The sequence below is a fragment of the Biomphalaria glabrata genome, chromosome 17, assembly GCF_947242115.1.
Source record: "Biomphalaria glabrata chromosome 17, xgBioGlab47.1, whole genome shotgun sequence".
NCBI classification, from domain to species: Eukaryota; Metazoa; Mollusca; class Gastropoda; family Planorbidae; genus Biomphalaria; species Biomphalaria glabrata.
In genome coordinates, this window is record NC_074727.1 from 21,880,958 (window position 1) to 21,906,942 (window position 25,985).

At 35.9% G+C, this 25,985-nt stretch overlaps 1 protein-coding gene across 2 annotated transcripts in view; it reads left to right on the plus strand.

Annotated features, from left to right (window-relative positions):
• The first annotated feature begins 720 nt into the window (after positions 1-720).
• Positions 721-25,985, plus strand: part of LOC106051514 (solute carrier family 12 member 8-like) — a 32,663-nt gene continuing 7,398 nt past the window's right edge. Inside the window, exons 1-12 of one of the 2 annotated variants that reach the window (XM_056015908.1) lie at positions 721-867; positions 8,420-8,590; positions 16,180-16,300; positions 17,094-17,231; positions 18,024-18,215; positions 19,544-19,661; positions 19,967-20,080; positions 20,846-21,047; positions 21,847-21,934; positions 22,179-22,325; positions 23,596-23,860; positions 25,453-25,674. In XM_056015908.1, coding sequence (XP_055871883.1) covers positions 8,505-8,590; positions 16,180-16,300; positions 17,094-17,231; positions 18,024-18,215; positions 19,544-19,661; positions 19,967-20,080; positions 20,846-21,047; positions 21,847-21,934; positions 22,179-22,325; positions 23,596-23,860; positions 25,453-25,674 — 1,693 coding nt within the window. In that variant the 5' untranslated portion in view covers positions 721-867; positions 8,420-8,504. Of the gene's footprint in view, positions 868-1,171; positions 1,321-8,419; positions 8,591-16,179; positions 16,301-17,093; positions 17,232-18,023; positions 18,216-19,543; positions 19,662-19,966; positions 20,081-20,845; positions 21,048-21,846; positions 21,935-22,178; positions 22,326-23,595; positions 23,861-25,452; positions 25,675-25,985 lie in introns of those variants that run through there. The other variant, XM_013206695.2, reaches the window with a different exon arrangement.

The following is a 25,985-nucleotide window of genomic DNA, read 5'->3' on the forward strand; positions in this document are numbered from 1 at the left end:
AACTTCTAATGTTTGGTCATTCAGTTGTATGCAACTTGTCGTACTATGTCTACCACAAACTTTTACTTCGCTGTTTTCAGCACTAATTTCTTCATCAATTGGTCTAGCTTCAGCATCCAGTTTGGAAGTTAGATCTTATAGGCCTACATGATCTGTTTTTTTTCACCAATGAGATCTATAGGCTTGAGATTAACCTTGGCTAGGCCAATATTAGAATGCGTTCTTTGGGACACACCCCCCCCCCCTTTTTTCAACTCAAGAAAACATAAAGAAACTAGAACAGACGCAAAATAGATTAGAGAGGTTTATAACAAACCGAATATTAACATTTGATTAGAGTAACACATTTAGTAAAATCACTAAATTTAGACATAAGATAAAAAAAAGTAAAGTAGAAATAATACATGAATCATTGAACCACAACTTACAATTACAAAACCAAAACCTAATCAAGTTCAGAAAGACACAAAGATAAAAGGCACATTTCTTCATGTGCTAGGACAAATGTGTATAATGTTTGAGTTTGTAAAAATGTTTGACATATTTTGGATGTTCCTTCAGATAATCTATATCCTAGTCCATACCTCCTACAGGACGACGAGGGAATGACAGCGGGCAGGGGCAGCGGGCAGGGGTATGAATCCGGGACCATCGAGACGACCGAACGACAGTCCAGCGCCGCCGCCAGCGCGCATACCACACGACCAGTGCTCCTTCTTCCCTAGTGCTTTAGACTTAGAGCATGGAATGGGTTGCCTGAACCTGCCAGGCAAACCAACGACTTGGCAGAGTTTAAATCACTGACCAACATACATGACTAGATTGACACAGTGATACGCGTAGGACGTCATTATTTTCTATGTTAAGGTAACGTCTGTAATTTACAAAATGATTCTCGAGGTCTATTGAAATAAAATACATTTACCCCACTTGCCTAGCAAAGCATATACAACCGTGTAAAATTTGGAACGGAACCAGAGAGAGAGAACAACAAAAAAATGGGTCATCATCATCCTCCTCCTCAGTCACAGTAGTCCTCAATGAGACGCTATCAGAAATCTGAAGAAAGAGAACTGAAATATGTTTCGATCGATAGTGAGATCGTTACTGCCGCTCTTACCGAGGAAAGGGGCGAATTTGATCGAATGGCTACATTGGCCAATAGATTCCCGACGACCTAAACAGCGCAGCCAATCGTCGCCTTCCTCACGACCTGTCGCGTGTTGTCAGCTCGCCGAAAATTCAATTTGCTTTGCGGGGTCTAGTTGTGATATTTTGTAAATATTTCCACAAAGGGAGATACCGTACAATAATTTCAAGGTCAGTTTGATTATGCTGTTTTGTATTGAGCATTATTATTCTTCATGATTGATTTAGATTTATGGTCAAAGCTTTTTTTTTCTCTTCCATTTAATCTTAAAGTCTTTACAGTTGTTCCGCTATCAAGGCCCACTCGTTAGCTTGGAATCTTGTCATCAATGAGTGAGTTGTTCTGGGATTTCCTCCCCTTTTGTTTTCAACTGCTTGACTACAGCGGGTCGTGCCGGTCTTTAGATATGTTGATATCACCTCTTACTCTTTGACGTGAAATAATAGGATCGTCCAAACCAGGTTTCTGCTTTCCTATTTTGTGCTTGAACAAAAGTTTAAAATCACAACTTGCATGCATTTTGACGCGTACGTTTTATTGTTCAAGTACCCTCCCACCCCCTAAATAATAGTTTATGTACAGTATCCGGACTATTCCATATTTATGAGAGTGAGCCTCATTTCTAATGGCAGCTTTAAAAAAAAAAATGTGTTATGATTATTTTTGTTAGTGCTAGACTCTATTCCTTTCTTTTTCTCAAACCTGTTCGCTTAATTAGTGTAATTAACACGATTTTGATATTCATTGTTATAATTTAGATCGGCGCAGATCTATGGTAATTAAATCATAGAATCAAGCCGAGTCTTGGGTTTGATTTTTAACAGCCACCTAATACTTTTGTGACATAAATATATCAGGAAGCGTTACATTTTAATGAGGAAAAGACTTATCTAAAATGTGGGACTACCCCAGCCCTTGTTGAAGAAAGGACACTCTGGTTTCTGAAATTAACACTATTTTTGGGCATGTAACAGGCTTTATAATATCTAAACAAATCTATGTGTGTAAACCCTTGTTCTATTAAAGGGACCTAAATAATATTTTGTCTAATCAGCAGTTTTAGTTTATCAACACAATGCTAAGAAACATTTTTTTTCCTTAAAAAAAAAACACGTTATTATTGATATTAAAATTGTATTTAATTTGTCTGTCTCGCTTGTGGGTATATGTTGGTGTTTTAAGGAAATTTGATTCCATTGAAAAGAATTGATTCTTAGAATGGTGCTATGGGAAATGTAAATATGCTTTGTTTGGTTGTTGCACTGACAACGGTTTTGGGACACACTGAGCTAGGCCTGTAAACTACTTAATACTGTTAAAAACAAACTGTAGGTTATGACTTTAACATGCGTGACTAGATTGACACAGGGGCACGCGTAGGACGTAAACATCCTTTTTTTGAAGTAACGTCTGTAATTGACAAGCTAAATACGAGATTCACCTCATGGAATACATTCAACAATGTGTGTGGTGATAAAATACGAAGCAAACCGTGAAACATGCCCCAGCTTAGTGAGCTAACTAGCGCGTGAAAAGGTTTTAGATTTTTTATGTTGTTCTGTCAATTAACACAGGGAGACGGGTGTGGGAGGGCGATGCGCGTGCCGTGCAGAGTTACGAGCCTTCGTCGACCGAGATTTTGTTTCATTAGATTTTTTTTTTCTTCTTCGGAACGCACGAGCTGATAGAACGTGCGAGGCGTGTCACACGGCGAGTCGTCTGGAAGTCTATAAATATCTCACCCATTTCCCCTAAACAGAATCTTTTCATTATGCTAAATGAATCGCCATTGATTATTTTTGGGGTGAACATCATTTTATCAATTAATTTGTATTTATAAAATTATTATTATGTTGAGGGAAATCAATAATTTAATGTAGATATTTATATCGTCTGTTCAGTGATGCTCTTCTCTTCCTATTGATTGAACTCTTGGCCGGACCTTGTGTCCTTCTTTTTAGGACATTTGTAGCTCTATTGTAGGGAAGCATTTTATTTCGGTATAAAATCAAACGATGTAGCTATTCATTTATGATTTAGCATAGGGCTTTGCAATCAGCAATAAAGGGGTGACATGGTTGCATGACATTAAATAACAACCAGGTGCCATGCATGTGTTATCAGCAAGGAACAATGCATTTTAATGGTCAAGGGGCTGTGTATATATAGTTCGTATTACTGTTTTTACAAAGCTTATATCAACTTTGTCTTTTGTCTTTCTAATTATTCTAAAAGATGGATTCACAAAAGTTGACAACATAAAGCTTAAAACCTTTATCTAACCCCGCTTATTGTCTTCTCTTGTATTGATACCCTCTTTTAAATTAGATTCTGCAATAGGCAGGAAAGAACCATAATCTTGAACTGAAATGATATCTGCTTACTTTTTAACTCCCTTGGCCATTTTACTATTACTTTTGGAAGCTTACACTTGTGTCTCGAAATGTAAACAGGCTGTTAATTGTTTATTACGTGATAATTAGTTTATAAAGTTAAAGTGAAGCCATCACTGAGACATAGCTGGCCCCGGGGAGAGATAATATTAAGTTCACATATTTCCAGCTCAGCTTCTAACGAGGGTGTGATGTGGCTATCACAAGGAGCTTCTGCCCTTACTTATTTCATCATTTAAAGAGGAGTAAACTGGGGGCGACAGTCAAGACACCAAATCGTGGATTACATTCTCGTTACAATTAGTAAGACTCGTGAACTTTGAAGTTAAAGTCAAGAGCTTGACCATTTAAATCATTCTATTATAATAACATTTTCTCCCTTGTCAATGTTGTGTTGTGTGCTTGTGTCAATGTGATGAGTTTGTTCGTCCGTGTCTTTATGTGTGGCTATTTGTCAGTGTTGTGCTGTGTTTGGTTACCAATGTTGTGATGTGTTTGTTTGTCAGTGTTGTTAAATGTTTTTGTTTTTCAATATCAAGTTGTGTTTGTTTGTCACTGTTGTGTTGGGTTAGTTTGCTGATGTTGTGATGTGACATGTTTGTTTGTAAATGTTGTGACATGTTTGTTTGTCAATGTTGTGACATGTTTGTTTTTCAATGCTTTGATGTGTGTTTGTGTCAATGCAATATGTTTGTTTGTCCGTGTTTGTATGTGTTGCTGTTTACCAATGTTGTGATGTGTTTGTTTACCAATGTTGTGTTGTGTTTGTTCGTCAGTGTTGTTAAATGTTTCCGTTTATCAATGTCGCGCTGTGTCTGTTTGTCACTGTTGTGTTGGGTTAATTAGCTGATGTTGTGATGTGATATGTTTGTTTGTTAATGTTATGATATGCTTGTTTGTCAATGTTGTAATGTGTGTTTGTGTCAGTGTTAAGGTGTTTTAGCTTGCCGATGTTGTGATGTGCATGTCACTGTAGTGATGTAGTTGTTTGTCGATGTTGTTATGTTTCTGTTTGTCAATGTTGTAATGTGTGTTTTTGCTAGAGTTACCCTACGTAAATTTAGCGGTGAAAAAAAAAGAGGGAATGGGGAGAACAAGTAATCTTCTCTGTATTCGCCCGTCACTAAATAGCAGGGCCGGACTTAACCATTGCGGGGCCTTATGAGTTATGGATTGCGCGAGGCCTAGTTTGAGTAGGGATACGGATAATATGTTATATATATATATATCGGACATGTCACCCGCATGCCAGAAGGTAGAATCCCGAAAGATATCTTATATGCTGAGTTTGTGGAAGGAGTCAGACCTTAGGGCCGCACAAGATTAACACATAGAGACATGAGAGCCACAGGCATCAGCGAAAGTATGTTCGAAAACATAGCCAAAGACCGGGGTGCATGGAGACAGACTGTGCGTGCTGGGGCAATCCTTGCTGAGAACAAAGGAATTGAAGCGGCATTAATCAAGAGGGAAAAAAAGAAAGCTGTCCCGTCCGCTAGCCCTGAATCAGAGGCATACACATGTATGAATTGTGACAAAGTCTGCCGTTCTAGAATTGGCTTGATTTGCCACACCAGATTCTGCCCGTCTCAAGATTAAGCCAAAACCAGTGACTCATTTGGGCGCATCCATTGCCTTTCGAGACAAAAGGAGCCACATATATATATAATAATAATAATAGCTGCGAAGCCGTGTTGACAATCATTTTAATAGTTCCCTTCATGAATCGCGAAAATCTAATAAAAAAAGGTCACGCATGCGCAGAGCGAAGCCTTCACGCACGCGCAGAGACGAACTCTATCCAGGCAATATTTAACTCTAGATTAGTCTAGATCTAGCTAGATCTATCTCTAACTCAAGATCTAGATCTAATTCTAAGATGATAGATCTACTTTATACTTTAACACATGAACATACAAAATTAAGTCTATTCATTTCAAATTTTAATCAAATATATGTAGGCCTACAAGCAAATGTTTTTATTTGAAAAAAATGGATTTAAGTCGATTAGCTATTTTGATAGCTCCATTCATACTATTTTTACATTCACGCATTCCGCATTCGCTGTACTTATAACATTATTATTTCATTTGTTTACAAAGCACTCTCAGTGAGTATATCGAAAACGATACACAAATTAAGATCCTCGGGCCGCGGGTAACATATGGCTAGTATCTTATATAATACAGACGTTACTTCAAAAAAGAAGATGATTACGTCCTACGCGTCATGCATCTAGTCATGCATGTTAACCAATAATTTAAATTCTGCCAAGACACTGGTTTTCCTTGCTGGCTCAGGTAACCCATTCCATGCCCTAATAGCTTTAGGGAAGAACAAGCATTTGCACAAATTTGTCCAAAGCATATGGAACGAGGAATGTGCCTTTATCTTTGTGTCTTTCTAAGTATTTTATTACATTTTGTTTTTGTATTTAAAGATTATGGTTCAGTGTTTTATGTATAATTGCTACTTTACTTATCTTATCTTATCTTATATAATACAGACGTTACTTAAAAAAAAAGATGATTACGTCCTACGCGTCATGCATTTAGGCATGCATATTTACCAATGTCTTAAATTGGTACTTTTGAGTCTTCTCTCTGGAAGGCTTTCTAAATTTAGTGATTTTGCTAAAGGTGTTACTCTAGTCAATTGTGAATATTCGTTTGTTATGAATCGCACTGCTCTATTTTGTGTCTGTTCCATTTTTTAAATCTTTCTTGAATTGAGAGGTCCCAAACAGAGGATGCATATTTTGTTATTGGCCTAACCAAGCTTATATATATATATATATATATATATATATGCTTCTGTTATTGTCGTACACTCGGATAGATCGATAAATAATATTTATTTGGTAGAGCCAAAATCTGTCTTTTTACTTCTTAAACAAAATACACTTGAACACAACAAAGAGAAGCAAAACATCAAAACGGGATCAATATATTATACATCAAGTTTGTGTGTGTGTGTGCTTATGTATTATATATTATATGTATAACGTGTTCATATGCGTGTTATGTGGTGTACATATGTTTATTTGTCACGTGATGTGATTCATGTGTCGGTCAACATATTGATTAGTTAAGATCGTTGAATCAGTTGAAAAATGAGTTCGTAGTTATTTTTGGTATAGAAATCAATTACCAGCACTTTCTTAATGTAATGTCCATTTTGTAACCCTTTGGGGATTGAATTCATCTTTTAGGAGTAATAATTAAACTATAATGATAATAACATCAAACATCTGCATGTATTTATACCACTGGGTATTTCGAACTCAGTGCAACGAAAGATAGCGTCTTTCATAGTTGGCAGGCAGGCTTTTTAAAAAGAAAATCATGTTAACAAAACAATATCTATCTTTGTCTTCAACTTGTCTATTCCTGTCCAAATAATTATTTAATAAAAGAAACATATGGTTTATTTAGATACTATATGCAGTTTGTTTTTACCTTCTTTACATTAATGTTTTATACACAAATTATGCTTTAACTAGGTAGATTTTACATAACAGACAATTAGGTTAAGAAACTAGGGCCTACAGAGTGACCAAAGTTCTTGTCATCAGTTGACCTTTCTGTCCTGCTCAATTCATCTACCGTCCTTCCCCCCCCCCCCCCATCTCAACACTTACACACAAAGGCATGCACACGAATACTTCTCTGGGGCTTCTCTATTGATTTCCACCTACGTTACGCACATGCCGTCATGACTCGCGTTTCTGGGTCCTACAGTGGTTAATATCAATTTGTGTGTTTGCTAAGGTTAGCGCTATCAGAGCTCAGCATTCCAATAACAAGATACTTTGACCAAAGTGTGACTTAAGAACGAATGATTTTTGTTATGGCGTTGTGGGGACAGAGGGTTGTGCTGTTTAAAGAGAGGGGAGCGAAGCGGTGGACGGCCCCACGTGTTGCGTACCTTTAAAAGAGGGAAACAGATCTTGAAATCTGAACGTCCTGCTCATTGGGTTTCATGTTTGTCATGCTGTAATGTGTGCGTGTGTCATGGTTATGTGTGTTTTCCACTTTTGTGATGTGTGTTAGCCAATGTTGTGATGTGTTTTTGCCAATGTTGTGATATGAGTTTGCCAATTTGTGATGTGTGTTTGCCAATGTTGTTATGTGTGTTTGCCACTGTTGTGATGTGTATTTTTGCCAATGTTGTGATATTTGTTTGCCAATGTTGTGATGTGTGTTGGTCAATTTTGTGATGTGTTGGTCAAATGTGTTTGCCAATGTGGTGATGTGTGTTTTTGCCAATGTTGTGATGTGTGTTTGTCACTGTTGTGATATGTGTTTGCCACTGTTGTGATGTGTGTTTGCCAATGTGGTGATGTGTGTTTTTACCAATGTTGTGATGTGTGTTTGCCACTGTTGTGATATGTGTTTGCCACAGTTGTGATGTGTGTTTGCCACTGTTGTGATGTGTGTTTGCCAATGTGGTGATGTGTGTTTTTGCCAATGTTGTGATGTGTGTTTGCCACTGTTGTGATATGTGTTTGCCACTGTTGTGATGTGTGTTTGCCACTGTTGTGATGTGTGTTGGTCAATTATGTGATGTGTTGGTCAAATGTGTTTGCAAATGTTGTAATGCATTTGCTTGTCAATGTTGAATGTATGACGTCATTCCGAAGATTCTATACACACACTCACTCCATCGAATTGTAATCCTAAAGCATACCGAGACAATGGACTACATACACCTTAAGTCTGCTTTACTGTGCTGTTACACTGTCGAAGCCTCTTTCTTTGGTTCTTTCCATTCCTCATCCACGCCAAGCTCAGGCCTGCTTTTAACCTAACCCTTTTTGTACAGTCATTATAACGATAAGATGAACTCATAAGGTTTCGTCTACTTTTACCAACAGATGCGTTAGTGGATTTAGAAGAGAGGTGCAGCGGAAGTACTCTGCTTAGCTGACCACCCCAGCTGACCAACAGGAAAGCAACACAATGTCCGAAGAGCCTAAAGAAACCTCTGGACTTATAAGATCACCAGAAAAAACTGAAACAAAAGGGAAATTTCCGGACTGGACAAGGTCAGACTTTTGCATTGTTTCGTTACTAGTGATGGTTGAATTTTTAAAATTATGTTGTGATGTATTTATTGTATTTCTACTGAAACCAAAAAATGCATTGAGTGCGTGGTAAAAAAAAAACAGTAATAGGAAAACCATTGTTAAAAAATACTTTTAAAAAGCCAAACTTGTTTTAAGTGTGATTGTATTTATTAGTTTGAAGCAGTCATGTAATTATGTCATATGTGTACTATTGACCTAGACATAATAAATCTGTGCCATTAGAAATATTTGTGTCTATCTTTTTGAGCCTATCTTTTGTCTGGACCAGCTGTGAAAGAGGCCTATCTTTTGTCTGGACCAGATGTGAAAGGGGTCTATCTTTTGTCTGGACCAGCTGTGAAAGGGGTCTATCTTTTGTCTGGACCAGCTGTGAAAGGGGCCTATCTTTTGTCTGGACCAGCTGTGAAAGGGGCCTATCTTTTGTCTGGACCAGCTGTGAAATGGGCCTATCTTTTGTCTGGACCAGCTGTGAAAGGGGCCTATCTTTTTTTCTGGACCAGCTGTGAAAGGGGCCTATCTTTTGTCTGAACCAGCTGTGAAAGGGGCCTATCTTTTTTTTTCTGGACCAGCTGTGAAAGGGGCCTATCTTTTGTCTGGACCAGCTGTGAAATGGGCCTATCTTTTGTCTGGACCAGCTGTGAAAGGGGCCTATCTTTTGTCTGGACCAGCTGTGAAAGGGGCCTATCTTTTGTCTGAACCAGCTGTGAAAGGGGCCTATCTTTTGTCTGGACCAGCTGTGAAAGGGGCCTATCTTTTGTCTGGACCAGCTGTGAAATGGGCCTATCTTTTGTCTGGACCAGCTGTGAAAGGGGCCTATCTTTTTTTCTGGACCAGCTGTGAAAGGGGCCTATCTTTTGTCTGAACCAGCTGTGAAAGGGGCCTATCTTTTTTTTTCTGGACCAGCTGTGAAAGGGGCCTATCTTTTGTCTGGACCAGCTGTGAAATGGGCCTATCTTTTGTCTGGACCAGCTGTGAAAGGGGCCTATCTTTTGTCTGGACCAGCTGTGAAAGGGGCCTATCTTTTGTCTGAACCAGCTGTGAAAGGGGCCTATCTTTTGTCTGGACCAGCTGTGAAAGGGGCCTATCTTTTGTCTGGACCAGCTGTGAAATGGGCCTATCTTTTGTCTGGACCAGCTGTGAAAGGGGCCTATCTTTTTTTCTGGACCAGCTGTGAAAGGGGCCTATCTTTTGTCTGAACCAGCTGTGAAAGGGGCCTATCTTTTTTTTTCTGGACCAGCTGTGAAAGGGGCCTATCTTTTGTCTGGACCAGCTGTGAAAGGGGCCTATCTTTTGTCTGGACCAGCTGTGAAAGGGGCCTATCTTGGTGAATGCTTACATTTTTCGTTCTTTAAATGCATTAAAAAAAATCACTCAGGGCTCAAGAGTACTCAAGGGAACCAATTCAACGTATACCACCACATCTGTCTTTCCCTTGTTCAAAATTCCAAACCAAATGATTAATTACCAATAGTTAATAAACTAATTTATTTCTTTTTAATTGATTTTTGTGTTGTTCTCTCTCTAAGTAAAGTTCCCCTTTCAGACCTAATGATCTATGGGGCAGATGATGTAAAGGTCATCTGTTTCTATGGCCCACGGTGGCCAGCACAACGACCAACCGCCCTTACGTTTCCCCAACTAATGTCAGGTATCCATTAGAGCTGGGTGGACTCAGAAGCGCCCTTAAGATCCCGAAAGTAAAAATCTCAGTCTTCACCAGGATTCGAACCTGGTACCCTCTCAGCCATTGCAATCCCTTTTTTTCTTTCTCTCTCTCTCTTTCTCTTTTTCCAATTTTTTCTTTAAATTTATCTCACACTCTCTTTCCCAACACCATATAGCAAGGTTACGTTTTATTTCTTCACATTAAGAACAATATATGCAATAAATACAACGCGTTTACTGGTAATTAGCTAATGACTGTAATTATTTCTTTACAGCACAAACATACCAGTTTAGCCATGCGTTTTGTTTTTTTACAATTAGCTTGCGCAGAGTTAAACTGTGCCTACTTAATTACACATCTTTATTCTCATGCCGCTGTAACTACAAGCAAATTATAATAAAAAAATACTTTAAAATAAACTTAATAAAGGGAAATAACTGCAAATTTACTGCCATATCTCTCATTAATGCAAAATTTAATGTCTTTTTTTTTCAATGTGAAACAAAATTAATTAATTACCACTAAAAAACTAATTGGGTTAAGTTATTTTTTTATTTGGTTCATGTGTCGTCATCAACAATTAATAATTGTGCAAAGTTTCACTTTAATCCCAGAATGAGAAGAGGGAGAACCGTGTAAAAAGCTGAGTAGTTGGTCAATGTGCTGGCCAAGAGACTAGCATATAAACAGATATACTCCCGAACGGTCTAGTTTGGATCATAGCATGGCGCTGTGATGGAAATGTGCATTGGAGTAATGAATACGATAACTAGAAATGCCGTATTGTCTGCAGTGAGCTTCCACCTTACCAAGTACAATGCGCGTCATGAGGACCAAATAGAGATTTTGTAAACCCTGTGAATAGTAAATGTTTCATTTCTGGCCATTGGTCAAGGGTCAGAAGAGCCTTCATGCTGACTCTTTTTGGACACTCTTCCAAAAAAAGTTGAAAGGTATCTAATTTAATCGGATGAAACATTTGCCCAGGTTAGATTATTTTCCAAATCGCGTTTAAAACACGTAGGATTTCAAAAGATATTAACTATCTCCCCCCCCCCTCCCACTAAAATTGTTTAGTCGTTTACAACTAGTACAATAGTTTACCGTTTATCTCCTAATATTTATCACCTAATATGACAACTAGTCTACATAAACTTTTTCCCCTAGGGATAAAGAGAAATGTTTTGCATATTTTTTGTTATACCTTGATACGTCTCTTTAGCCCCTCCACACCACATCCGCCCTCCTATCTGACTCTTTTGCCCAGCCACTTATTGATAGAACACCAGAGCTCGTGCTTCGCTGCAACTATGTCGCTTGATCGCTTCCTAAATGTTACCAGCTTGTCTGTACTGGGCATCGTATATCTCTTCCCTTTGTATTGATTTCTGCCATTACATTTCAAAAGATAGTGACATTTCTCTGTCTTTGTTACCCCCCCCCCCCCCTTTTGATACCAGCATCAAAAATGTGTAAACATTTGATGTTTCAAGCGCAACTCCCCTTACCCTAGGGAAAAGACGCTATTGGTTTTGTGCTGTCCTTCTGTTTGTTTGTCCAGTGTCACAGTGCGTCATATTTAGATCTCCGAATAGTAAGAGAAGGAAAATGATTGAAAAAAATCTGATTTTGCTTGTATCGTGCTTGAAATAGGTGTAAGACTGTGTCATACAACTTGTGGTCTTTCGAGCGCGAACATATGCCTTCAATCTAAATTTGCAAATTGTTTTTCTTTTGTAGTAGGTTTTTAAGTGATGTATAGACTTAGTGTAACACTACGTTTAGTGGGGGGGGGGGTTGTGTTAAGTGATGTATAGATTTAGTGTAACACTAAGTGTAGTGGTGTGTGTGTGTTAAGTGATGTATAGATTTAGTGTAACGCTAAGTGTAGTGGTGTGTGTGTGTTAAGTGATGTATAGGTTTAGTGTAACACTAAGTGTAGTGGTGTGTGTGTCAAGGGATGTATAGATTTAGTGTAACACTAAGTGTAGTGGTGTGTGTGTGTTAAGTGATGTATAGATTTAGTGTAACGCTAAGTGTAGTGGTGTGTGTGTGTTAAGTGATGTATAGGTTTAGTGTAACACTAAGTGTAGTGGTGTGTGTGTCAAGGGATGTATAGATTTAGTGTAACGCTAAGTGTAGTGGTGTGTGTGTGTGTTAAGTGATGTATAGATTTAGTGTAACACTAAGTGTAGTGGTGTGTGTGTGTTAAGTGATGTATAGATTTAGTGTAACACTAAGTGTAGTGGTGTGTGTGTGTTAAGTGATGTATAGATTTAGTGTAACACTAAGTGTAGTGGTGTGTGTGTGTGTCAAGGGATGCATATATTTAATCTAACACTAAGTGTAGTGGTGTGTGTGTGTGTGTCAAGGGATGCATATATTTAATCTAACACTAAGTGTAGTGGAGTGTGTGTGTGTCAAGGGATGCATATATTTAATCTAACACTAAGTGTAGTGGTGTGTGTGTCAAGGGATGTATAGATTTAGTGTAACACTAAGTGTAGTGGCGTGTGTGTGTGTGTCAAGGGATGTATAGATTTAGTGTAACACTAAGTGTAGTGGTGTGTGTGTGTGTGTGTGTGTGTGTCAAGGGATGTATAGATTTAGTGTAACACTAAGTGTAGTGGTGTGAGAGAGGTCATTACATGTAAGAGCTCACCCTGTTTTGTCTTCTGATATATAGGCTGCATAATGCCCCCCCCCCATATATAAAATGTTTTCATATAAGTCAAAAGATTTAGAGGTAAAAATGTTAAATAAGTTTTTAAAGAAACTAAATCTACTTACGGCAGTGTTTCTCAAACTTTTCCTGGTGGTGTCCCCCCACCCCACCCCGCTGAATGCCCTCTTTAGCTGAGTACGCCGTAGGCTCCAACAGTGTCGTCTGGTTAGGTTTCAGAATGTCAAGAAGAAAAAGAACTTTAAAGGCAAATAATTATGGTACGATTTTTCAAATTTTTTTTTTGCAATATAAATGCACTTTGTTCAGAATCGAGATTTTCGTAATAAATATTTATTAGTCTTTTTTTTTTAGCGGCCCCCGAAATGGGAAAAGACGCTATTAGTTTTGTGCGAAATGTCTGTCCGTCTGTCCGTCCGTCCCGTTTAGATCTCGTAAACTAGAAGAGATATTGAAAATCCGACTTCACAATATTTTAGACCATTCAAAGTTCTGATGCAACGGCTACTTTTTTTTTCCTGAAAGCGAAAATTCTAATTTTTAAAATTAATTATGCAAGCAGTTTTTTATAAGAAAAAGCTAATTAGTATGCATTATATGTTAGACCTAATTTAAGACAAATAGTAATCTTATAAACATCATTTTCGTGAACATTTTTTTCTATATAGCGGAATTTTTTTTTTTTTTTGAGGATTCGAATATGAGATTTAGCCTTTTCAAAACAATTAACTTATTTAGTTCGAACCGAGGGTCCCGGGTTCGAATCCTTCTGAGTCTACTCAGCTCTAATGGGTACCTGACATTAGTTGGGGAAAAGCATTGGCGGTTGGTCGTTGTGCTGGCTACATGACACCCTCGTTAACCGTAGGCCACAAAAACAGATGAACTTTACATCATCTGCCCTATAGACCACAAACTAGTTAGGCCAGGTTCACATCTAACTTTACATTCACTTTCACGTATCCTTTGATCTGCGGGACGGTTGGGGCACTACACAAGATCTGTTAACCTTCTTTCTCCATTCTTATCTCTCATTTGTCTTTGATATAATTTCATTCGGATTTTCTTTCTGAAAATATTGAAGCCTACCTGGGTGGACCACTGGTCGTGCGGTTTGCGCGCTGGACTGTCGTTTGGATTTATCGAGATCGAAGGTTCAAACCCTGCCTGCTCCCATCCCCCGTCGTCCTGCGGGAGGTTTGGACTAGGAAGTAAACTATCTTCAACTCTGAAGGATTATCCGAATTGTGTAAAACATTTTACTTCGGGGGCCGATTTTGAGTTTGTGTTTCCACACAAACTGTCTTTTGTAACCTTGTTAAGTATTGTTTTACAGATAATTTTTTAGCGTTTTTTTTTTTTGTATACTAGAGACATTCTTTCTTGGAGTAGTATTGCAGAAGGTTTTCTCCTCATTCTTTAAGGGGATATGAAGTATCGTTATAAGTTTACACAGCGGAGCCCCGGCCCCATGAGTTTTTCTGTTTTCTGAGCTTCAGAAATTGTTTCTTCTGAAGTCTACCAAGTCTTTTTCTTGTAAGTAAAAAAAAAAAGTTAAAGTAAAAAGGAATGTGTCGGGTCGATAGTGAAGTGTTTTCTGTCAGAGCGCGCTATTCTTTCTTTTAAAAAATTGTCAAAAATAGAAAAAAAAAAAGAAGCACGAGGGCCATTCGAGGTAATTATAGAGCACATACATGTGATGGGCGTCTGATATGGGCGTTTTTAATGTGTGTGATATTGGGTGTGATTGTTGTAATATCATCTTTTGTTTTAAGCAAGTCGTCTTGCTGCGGATCTTTTTATTTCTGTCCCACCAAGTCGTCATCATAACTGTATACAACAGTGAAGAAAATTCTTCTCCACTGACGCGATTCTTCTCGACTTTCATGTAATGTTTTTAAATGTCTTCGTCAAAACGATTTGAGTCAATATTGTTGCAGACAACTCTTCCGAAAACGGCAGACATTTTACAAGCGCCTTATTAGAAAAGAAAAAGAAACCTGGTCTCATGCTTTGAATATTACGTTTTTAATAATGTTATGTTACTTAGTTTACATGCAAACATGCATTGATAACTACAATCTAATTAAAACTTTTTTTTTTGGCCTTTTAAAAAATAAATGAACCGGTTTCGCCCCCCTCCCTTTTTTTTGTGTAAGTATATAGGTGGTGTCCCCTTGAGATAAAGGGGTTTGGGGGGGAGGTCACAGTTTGAGAAACGTCTGGCTTGTGATCTGCCTAAAATGTGCACTTTTTAAAATTGTATTTTGCGATTATAAGCACAAACAGTATAAACATAAAAAACATCAACAAAATTTTTTTTTACGGAAAAAAATATTACATCTACTCTGAATGTAAGAGCTACTGGCTCAATGCTCCTTAAAAATGGAGATTCGTGTTTTTTTGTTTTTTTTTTAATTATGCTGCATTAGGATATTCTTGAGTCCAACCAAGAGATTGTCTTAGTGATGATCGACGGACAACACTTTTTAGTTAAATTATTGATAATTGTACTCAAACCATCTTTATTTTAAAATCATAAAACATGAATATACATCCAAATGATAAACTAATAATGTAATCAATGCATGAGAGAGTTGGCCTATGACTAATTTAATCAATTTTTAGTTGGCCCTATCCTATAAGTATAAATTAATAGAAATTAACCCTATGAACACTGAAAATATCATTGTACTATTATTGTACAATCATAACTCTGACCCAGTCCTGTAAGAATAGTTGGAGTCATCATGTGTCATCGTCAGTTCACAATCGCCAACAATTATCTTTTCAAACTAACCCTTTGGCAATCGTGTAATGATCTAAACAATAAAAAGCCTACTGATGTCATGTGCATTGAAGTATAACCGAATCTGATGAATATCTTTTGCAAAGTAAACCCAAAACTAGCTGCTTGTACCTAAAATAATTTATTAAATAAGAAAAAGTCACTCTCTTTCTGCAATCCTTTAAAAAAAAATGTAATGCTTTAAATTAAAGCCATGGACATTAAAGCCTTTACTAGAACTACATGTAAAAATATCAAAATATGTAATATTGCGCACAGACCTATATATATAACTATAAATTATGGCCAGTGTTTTTACATCTTTGATAAAGGGATTTAGAGAGTAGCAGCTGTTTATTGATTAACTAGAACAAATGCAATCTGAACTGACATGTTTTTTGTCTTTTCAGGTTTGGTCTGAGCAAGGACCCGCAGTTGAGTGGCTCGGACAAATCAAAGGTCAATGTCGAGGAAGGTCTGGCCACTGGGGACGTAGGCCAACAGAATGAGCTGTACAGAGAGGAACAAGCAGTAAGGACCCTCATGATTTGTTCTGAATGACCACAGCCAGTGATGAGCTCATTGTTTGTCATTGTTCTGTGATAATTTATTAAGATAATTGTTCAGTCTCGTTGCTTAATGAATATCTGTGTAATGTGTTTTGTTTTTATGTATGTAAAACCAAAACTATGAAACTTAACTTTATATAAGATAAGATAATTTGTATTGGTCCAATCAAATGGAAATTCAGTTTGACTACAATTGACCACCTCAGCGTAACTACTGTAACAATAACAATATTGATGCAAATATGAACGATATTCACACACAAAACTCATACACACTCACAACCAGCGCTTTATGAATTAGACTTCTGTGTTAAAATACAATTCCAATTTTGGAAAAAAAAAGTACATTAATACTTTCTCTAAATCAATTGCAGCACCAGTAAATAATGTAGACATTCCAACCTGAAATAGAGAACATTAAAGATTGTAGCTGAGAAGTTTTTTCTCAGCAATCAGGGGTGGAAGATGGTGAATTTCATGATGGTCAAGACCATTCTGGGTTTGGGTCACACAAGATATCAGGGAGTTGACCTTTTGGGCACTTTTAGTCCTGGATTTAAGTATCCAAAGGAATTGTACCTAAATGAATCTCCTTATTTTATTATTGTCTTGGCAATATGTAATGTCTTTCAAATGTATACATGTGTTCCACTTTTGTGGCTTTTACATCAAATGAACATTGTCTTTATTGAGCATATGCAGAAGAATTAAAGAATTTGTTGCCAAAGGACTAATTTTGGAACTACTTTTCACAGGTGTCATCTCAGCCTTGGTGGAAATCCAACTTTTTCATCTCCCAGCCTGTGCTGTTTGGAACATGGGATGGTGTGTTCACATCATGCCTCATTAACATATTGGGTGTGGTCATCTTTCTCAGGATGGGCTGGATAGTGGTCAGTACTTACAGAGTTTATTTTATGTTTCTTTCTGTGATGCTGATCATCTTGTACATGGGTTGAGCAGATAGTCAAGATATAGGAATTTTATAGGAATGGTTAATTTATATATATAATGATATTAATGTCTACTCACTTGTGTGTGTGGCATGAACTATAGCCAATCATTTTATTTTTTGCTCCTGATTAGTACTGATGATTTTGATCCAGCACTGAACAGAGCTGCTATTCAGCAGTTGAAAGTGTTCTAGTGAACTCTGGGATTTATAACATTTTCCTATAAAAGAAGCATGCAGTTCTAATAGGGTTATATTAACATTTGGATCACTTGCTCTCTATCTATCTATCTCTATTTAGTTCCATCCTTTCCTCTTTCTCTCTTTCCCTCCCCACCAACTTTTTATTTCTTGAGTTCTTCTCTCTTTCTCTTCTTTTCTCTTTCTCTTCTTACTCTTTTTCTCTTCTTACTCTCTTTCTCTTCTTCTCTCTTTCTCTTCTTACTCTCTTTCTCTTCCTTTCTCTTTCTCTTCTTAGTCTCTTTTTCTTCTTACTCTCTTTTTCTTCTTCTCTCTTTCTCTTTCTCTTCTTACTCTCTTTTTCTTTCTCTTCTTACTCTCTCTTCTTACTCTCTTTTCCTTTTCTTTTTTTCTATTTTTTTCTTACATACCCTCTCTCTAATATAATCTAGCTTTGTATAACATTTAAAAATGTCATGTTTTGGAAATTGTTGCTAATCTGTTTCTATTCAAGTAGCTCACATGTTTTGTAAAAGTTCCATTTTCTACATAGGCTAATGCAGGGATTGGTCTCTCTGTGTTGATTGTACTGTTTGGAATCTCAATCATTGTCATAGTGGCTCTCAGTGCCATTGGTGTTTGTGAGAGGTGTAAGGTGGGCAGCGGTGGAGTTTACTTCTTGTTGTCACATGTCCTGGGAGCAAGGATAGGGGGAAGCATTGGAATACTTTATTGCTTTGCTCAGGTTTGTATGGCACTTTTACTTTAGTTCTTGTTAAATATAAGAATACTAGCTGGATATGGCCCCCAGGCCTTAGAATATCACTGATCTAGCGCATTGGATCTAGATCTATGTCAAATCTGGCAAGTGTTCACTTCATTTTTTAAACTTTTTTCCATGAAAATAAAAGTAGAGTGTGAAAATGGGTTTGCCTGAAATACTCTGAAAATGAGTTTACCTGATTTAAAGAAAAAAAATTTTCTTTAATATAAATGAATTTAGATATTTTTAACATTTTGGGCCCTCCAGTTGTGGGTTAGGGTTCTTCACCATAATCTAAGGAACATTTATACCAAGTTTAATCAAGATAGGTCAAAGGGTTTTGACATACATATAAACATACATACACTTTACGTTGAATTACATAGGCCTATATTAGAAGACTTGGAATGGTGCAGGTTGTCAAAATGGTTAGTGGTTGACTTTCAACCAGTCTTTAAACAGTCTTGAGTTCAAATGTTGGTAGAATATGGGAATTTTAAATTCCAGATTTTTATTTGTGTACCAAAGCCTGGGCTAATGAGAACTGCAATTGCTATTGTAACGCTACTGCATGGGTCTAATCTCTTCACCTCAGTCTGTGACCAAGGGGTTAGAGTCACCTAAGCAACTAGACTACACACTAAACTAATGACTAAAATTAAACTGAACAAATAAAAGAATACAAAATAAATTAAATTTATTCTACAACTAAAAAAAAATTACTTTAAAAAAATTATATTTAAATAATCAAAAATAAATTAATAATAAAATGTGTATATACTAACCACCTAAATCTAGATCTAAAAGTATCAAGAAGTGAATCAAAGATGCAGGAATTATAGCAGACAGCCCCAATAAGATTTTCTAACAAGATTAAAAACAGCTTTAAAGGGACCACACAGATCTCAAACATAACCTGTCGCACAAGGATACTGACCACTGGTCAACAGTGAAAAGATACAGCATTTGCTGTACTAGTGTATAAAAGTAAGAAAAAAAAAACATTTTGGACCACCATCTCACATTTAGATAGTCATGGAATCCACTAAGCTTCAGTAGATTCTTGATCTTTGGGAAGATTTAATTCCAGATGCTTAGATAGCCATGGAATCCACTAAGCTTCAGTAGATTCTTGATCTTTGGGAAGATTTAATTCCAGATGCTTAGATAGCCATGGAATCCACCAAGATTAGGTGGATACCTGACTTTTGGGAAAGTATACATAGGTATGCAGGGTCACATGACATTTCTTGTTAATATTTGTGCAAATTGTTCTTTTAGTTTTGTAAAAAGTTGTTTCCTCCTTTCAGTCTGTGGGCTGTTCTTTGAGTGTGATGGGTTTTGGTGAGTCCATCATGACTTTATTGAAGCAGGACAACACATGGGTGGCTCGTGGGATAGCTTTTGGAGTAGTGCTGCTGTTATTGGGTAAGTACCAAGTAATCTGTATTTAACAGACCCTGTTACAATCTGATGAATCTAATAAACTATTTTTAAAAATTAGATAAATATTAAACATATTAATAATATTAATATTTATGTTTATTGGTTTATAGATCTTTAAAACCATGACTCAAGACTGATATACTGCTTTTATAAAGTCTCATCAGAATGAGTTAATTGACTTGATAGACAAGTAGTGTATATAACATGTCTGTTTGATTGACTTACAATAGACTGGTAGCGTATGTAACATGTTAATTTGATTGACATATACCTATTTATTGTAACAGGTGTGAATATATCTGGAGTGAAATGGGTCATCAGGCTACAACTTATTCTTCTACTTGTCCTATTTCTATCCATAATGGATTTGTGGGTTGGATCTTTTGTTCACACCTTACCAAGTAAGTACATCATTTAGACTGAACTAAACAAATGTAGCTAACTATACAGAATATGACAATTATTGCCAACTGTTTTGCTCAGTCTTTTGACTACAATGGCACTGACATAGGAAGAAAGCAAAGTATGTGAAAACTAATGAGAAGTACTTGTGATTTGTTGGAATACAGTTAATGATGCTTTTTGGTGCTCAGCAAATACAACTCTACTTGACTTGGGTGTTGAACTCAAGCCCCCATTGATAGGCAGCTAAGCAGTTTAAACCTACCTGCCACACATCCCACATCCTTTGTACTTTTAACATTCATGCCTACATGTAATAGTCTTCATTGATCTCGTTTTCTTTGGAAAGGACATAGAGTGAAATCCTATAGAAATAATTTAAGACTTTCCATTCAAAGGCAGCTTCTCAACATAAAGTCTAGTTTAATAAGTAAAAACCTAGTGTGCTCCACACACTGCTACTTGTTGACTAGGGAGTGTGAAAAGTATTAAGATATCTGTGTGTAGTCACTCAATAAACTTCTCTGAGTGTTGTGCCTGTTCTCTTTTGTGGAATTGAAACAAAAAAGAGTCCTTGTAATCACAACAAATTTGGTTCTAGTCTTAATTATATAGAAGTTGAGCATTACCACCAATGACACTCTTTGCATCCAGTTGGACAACCAACAGAATTATCAATATACACTTAACTTTTTGTATAATACATAACATATAATTTGAAAACATGTAGTGGCTAAATTTATATTTTTTTGCCTTGCACACAGGTTTTGGAGTTGAAGGCTACAACGATATTAACTTTGTCAACAACTCTGGCCCTGACTTTCAGCATGGGGAAAACTTTTTCTCTGTCTTTGGTTTGTTCTTTTCTACCATCACAGGGGTTCTTGCAGGCATTAACATGAGCGGAGACCTGAAGGACCCTTTCCACAATATACCTCAGGGTACATTGGCAGCACTTGGGGCAGGGTAAGCTAGACTGTCTGTCTTGTTAAAATGCCTTGTTTGAAATGTAGAAAGAAATCAACATCAGCAAACTTATAATGAAAGGAAGGGAAACAAAAAAAATAGCCAAATAGTCACAAGGCAACTTGGTAAGCTTTGGGGGGGGGGGGGGTTCATGACCTATGACCTATTTTATTTGTAGTGGAAGTTTGAGCTATTTCATAAGATAAGATTTGCTTCAGTGTTCTTTTACTAGAACAGCTAAGAATATCTCAGGAAATTCCATATGATGTTAAGATGCTGCTAGAAGATAGCAACTGGAAAAACTGTAGAAGAATTTAGATTTGAGATTTGTTTATTCTTTCTTACATAAAACTGATGCATTAGATTAAATATTGTAATCTAGACATACTGCCAGTGGCGTAGCTAGGAATTTGCCATCATTTTTGGGGGCCTGGAGAGCTTGACCTCTTTGGGGAACCCTGCATTTTGTGTAATATTTAATATTTAATGTAAAAAACAATTTCAAACACTCATTTGGGGCCCCCCTCAGGGAATTTTAGAATTCATCCCCTTCCTCCACCCTAGCTACACCATTGCAGATGGCTGTGCTTTTTTATTTTATTTATTGAAAATATTAAATTTTAATTGAAGGATTGTGTTTCTTTATTCTTTACTTATATGAGAACAAAGAATCCACTAGATTCAGTCATTGTAATTTTTCTGGGGTAGGCAAAAACATAATGGAACCTTATGTAGAATCATGTGTTTAGAAACATTGTTGTAACATTCATTGAACATGTTTTCATTTTTTTCTCCCTAGGACATTTGTTTTTATCTCTATCATCTTAGTCCTGGGTGCTACATGTGTCAGATCTTTCCTTCTCTCTGATTATATGATCGCTGAAAAGGTAAAATAATTAACTCTTAAGTAAATGACTTTGCCTTTCATTGTGAATTGTTTCCATTAGTATTGGTTACCATATGTAGTATTTAAATTTATCATATTATTGTGAGTTTTATTCTAAACTGATATATTAGAAAAGTGGTAGTTATTATGTTTGTTTTATTTTAAACTTATAAATATCGCAAAAGCCATTGCTTTTTTATAAATCATAATTTTAGACTCCTTCAGTTTTCATTTTTGGTTAACAGGTATCACTTTTTGGTGTGCTTTGGTTAGCTGGGCTGTACTTGTCTTCTGTATCTTCCTGTATGGGAAGTCTGTATGGACCAACTAGAATACTGCAGTCTATAGCCAATGAAAATGTTATTCCTATCATCAAGTTCTTAGGCTATGGGGTAAGTTCTATTTAGCATTGCTTGTTTCTCAACTAAAAAAATCTTTTTTATAACTAATTACAAAATATTTAACACTTACAAGAATGAATCAGAAAAGGTACTTAAATTTTGTCAGTAAAAAAAAAATCTAGCTTGTTTGGTTATTTCCAAAATAATCCATTTAAAAAAAATTTTCTTATTAGAAAAAAACTAGAAAATATCTTTTACATTTCTAAAATAAAAGACAACCACATTGTAAAGAGTTCAATGAGTGGATAATTCTAGAGTCAGCATGTGAAAGTTTAAATCTTGTTTTGTATTTTTTAAATCAATACATGTATCTTTTTTGTACATTGTTTATTTTATACTTTCAAAATGTTTTAAAAAATTTCTCATTTCATCATAAATAGAATTTTCTTGACATATATAGAATTCTTTGAAGTACAACTAACCTATGACAATGTAAAATTTTGGCAATTGAAACCCCTCTGATCCTATAACCATCAAATTATCAAGAGTCTACTGTATTACACATTTTTTTTTACTTTGAAACACTTAGAAAATGTATCGTATAGTTCAATATGTTTGGACCCAATAATTAATTGTATGTTAAGCCAGAAAACTTGTGTTCGAAATTCTGGTTACAAGAGATATTAACTTCATATATGCAATTGTTCTTATGTCCTAGATCTTAACCCTACCTAATGTCTTTTAAACCTCACCACCATTTTTACAAAGCTTATATCAACTTACTCTGTTTGTCTGCCTGATAAAAAGTGTGTACATGTTATTTCTCTCACACCCATTCTCGGATTAAGCTGAAACTTTGCATAGTTATTCATTAACATTGACAAGAAATGAATGAATTCAAAAAGTAACCAATTTGACAATTAATTACTGGTAACTCATTATTTTGTTTAATAGCAACAAGGGAAACTAATACATCAGTATTCATATATATGGCTAAATTTTTGGGGTTTAGTTCCCTTAAATAATTGTTACCACTATTTTTTCCTCACACATTCTCTGATCAAGTGGATATTTTAAACAATTATTTATTGTACCTAACAAAACATATATCAATAAACAAAAATACTTAATTAGTCAATTAATTATAAGTCATTAATAATTTTGTTTGATACAACTTGTGCATTATTGATAAATATAGTTTTAAGGACAGAGCTCTTCCCCTTTAGATAAGTTTTGTTTATTATTTAAAAGGATTTTTAATATTTTGCTTGTTGTGTTCTGTTTTACGTATTTAAAAATGTTTATTTTCCCTGCCTGCTAGCATGGGCCCAACAAAGTCCCTGTGTTTGGACTCATCTGCATCACACTTGTGACTCTTCTCTTTATCTGTGTTGGTGATGTCAACTCCCTGGCCCCTGTAGTGACCACTGCCTTTCTGTTGACCTATGCTGCAGTGGATTACTCATACTTTGTGCTGGCTATGAGCTACGATAAGAGGAGAATGCTGGAAGAGAGGTTTGGGACAGACTCAGAGGACAGGAACAAAGAAGAAAAAGCAATCTCAGCGGACCTGTCACCTAAAAAAGGTATGCAGAGCTCATAAAAGTTGTACAAACTCTGGGTGCTTGTTGAGTTAAACAGATTTTTTTGTCTTAAACCTCATCCAATAATGCAGATAATTTTATTTAACCAAACATATCATGAGATTTCTTCTATCAAAAGAAAAAACATATAAGAATTTTGTTATAAATAATAAATATGCATTGCTTGTAATAAGATCATGAGGGTATATAAACATGAAACATAGAATAGCAGTACTAGAATCTTTTTTTTTTAAACTATGGTCTTCCAGTTTGTTTTGATGATTTTCTTAGGTATCAGTGAGTTAGTGCTAGTATTTGAAAGGTTATTATTAGTTAGGTTACGTTTAATATTCTGGTTCAGGTAAGTTATTAGGTTTAAAATTGAAAGAATGACCCATGTTAAGAAGCATTTTAACTGTATCAGTTTTATTGTTTTAGGGTTAATAATCTAAAGCCTAGATAAAATATTGTTTTGCTTTTAAACATGTTTAGACACTTTTCTGCATATTCTTCATCTGCACCTGTCCCTTAATTAGTCTGCTGACTATTAGGGCACTAGACATAATCTGTTGACAGTCATTCTTCTTTCCTCTCTGTTTTTTGCCTCGAATAAAATCTCTTTCAGGAGACAGACATGTTCATTCTTTGATATTGATTTCTCATTGCTTTTTCTGTCTGCCTCTTTTTCCCAGTAATGTTCCCTGAGGTCTTAGTGATATGATCATACAGTTTAAGTTTATCTTATCATCTTATCTTATATAATACAGACGTTACCGGTACTTCAAAAAAATAGATGATTACATCCTACGCGTCATGCATTCAGTCATGCATATTAACCAATGACTTAAATTCTGCCAAGTCACTGGTTTTCCTGGCTAGCTCAGGCGACCCATTCCATGCTCTAATAGCACTAGGGAAGAAGGAGTATTTGTACAAATTTGTCCTAGCATATGGGATGAGGAATGTGCCTTTATCTTTGTGTCTTTCTGAGTATTTTATTAAATTTTGTTCTTGTATTTGAAGATTAAAGTTTGCATTTTTTGACAGTGGTCAGCAATTCTTTGTTAGGCCCAATAGCCATTGTGATCTTGTTTTGAATGGCCTTATTTGTGAGATGGTCTTTTTTGGTGCTTATTCTAAAATTCCTTAATTATCTTTTGTGAACTTTTTATTTTCAATGATCATTATATTCTTTTTTTTACAGCACATTGTATTTTACTAGCCTATATCAAAATTTAAAATGGACCTTTGAACCTTTTGTCATTTAATGTTAACACTATTTTGTTCCTAATAATGAAAATATATGAATATGTTTGACATTGTCTGTGGTTGTTAAAGGAAAAGCAGCAAAATAATTGTATTAAAAGTTATAAGTATTGAAAAGATTATTCTGTTCTAATTCAAAGGAACATTAGCCAAATGACATAATTATCTTCTCCTTTGATTGAACATTTGTAATTTATAAGATAAGATATTGCTCTATATTTTGTCAATGTTGATTGGACCTCAGTTATCTGAAACATGTGGATGATTAGGTACATGTCCACATGTTTATATTTATTTAATCATCTATTTTCTTTGATGAACTGTCATAGGTAAAACTGTAGATGTGAGCCAAAACAAAGATTCATTAGAAAAATTTGCTAATGACTTGGATAAGCTTTTCCCCGAGCGCTTGACACACAGAGGGCATCGTCTGCTTTCACAGTCTGCATCACACTTGGAGGCTGACTTTGATGCCACTAAAACCAAGATAGATTCTGAAGGTTCTCCTGCCAACCAGCCAGAAGACTTAAATGATACCACACATTTGTTAGGTGAGTTGTTCATTCATTTGAGCTTTTAAAGCTTTAGGTTCTATTTCTATTTTTGCATAACTAATGATTGTAAGTATTATTATTTGTTTCTTCTACCTTGTGGCTTAAATGTGTCAATTTTGGACCTCAAGAATTGAATTTAAAACTTATTTAGTTTTGAAATCTTATAGAAATATACTATGTAATAGGTTATGTATGTAATGTATAGTTTAAAAAAATGTATTATGAACAAAATAAAAGCAGTTGTCTAGTTAATACAAGATAAAAATGAGTTGTAATTGGCACAAGAAAATTTTTTTAAATACGTTAAA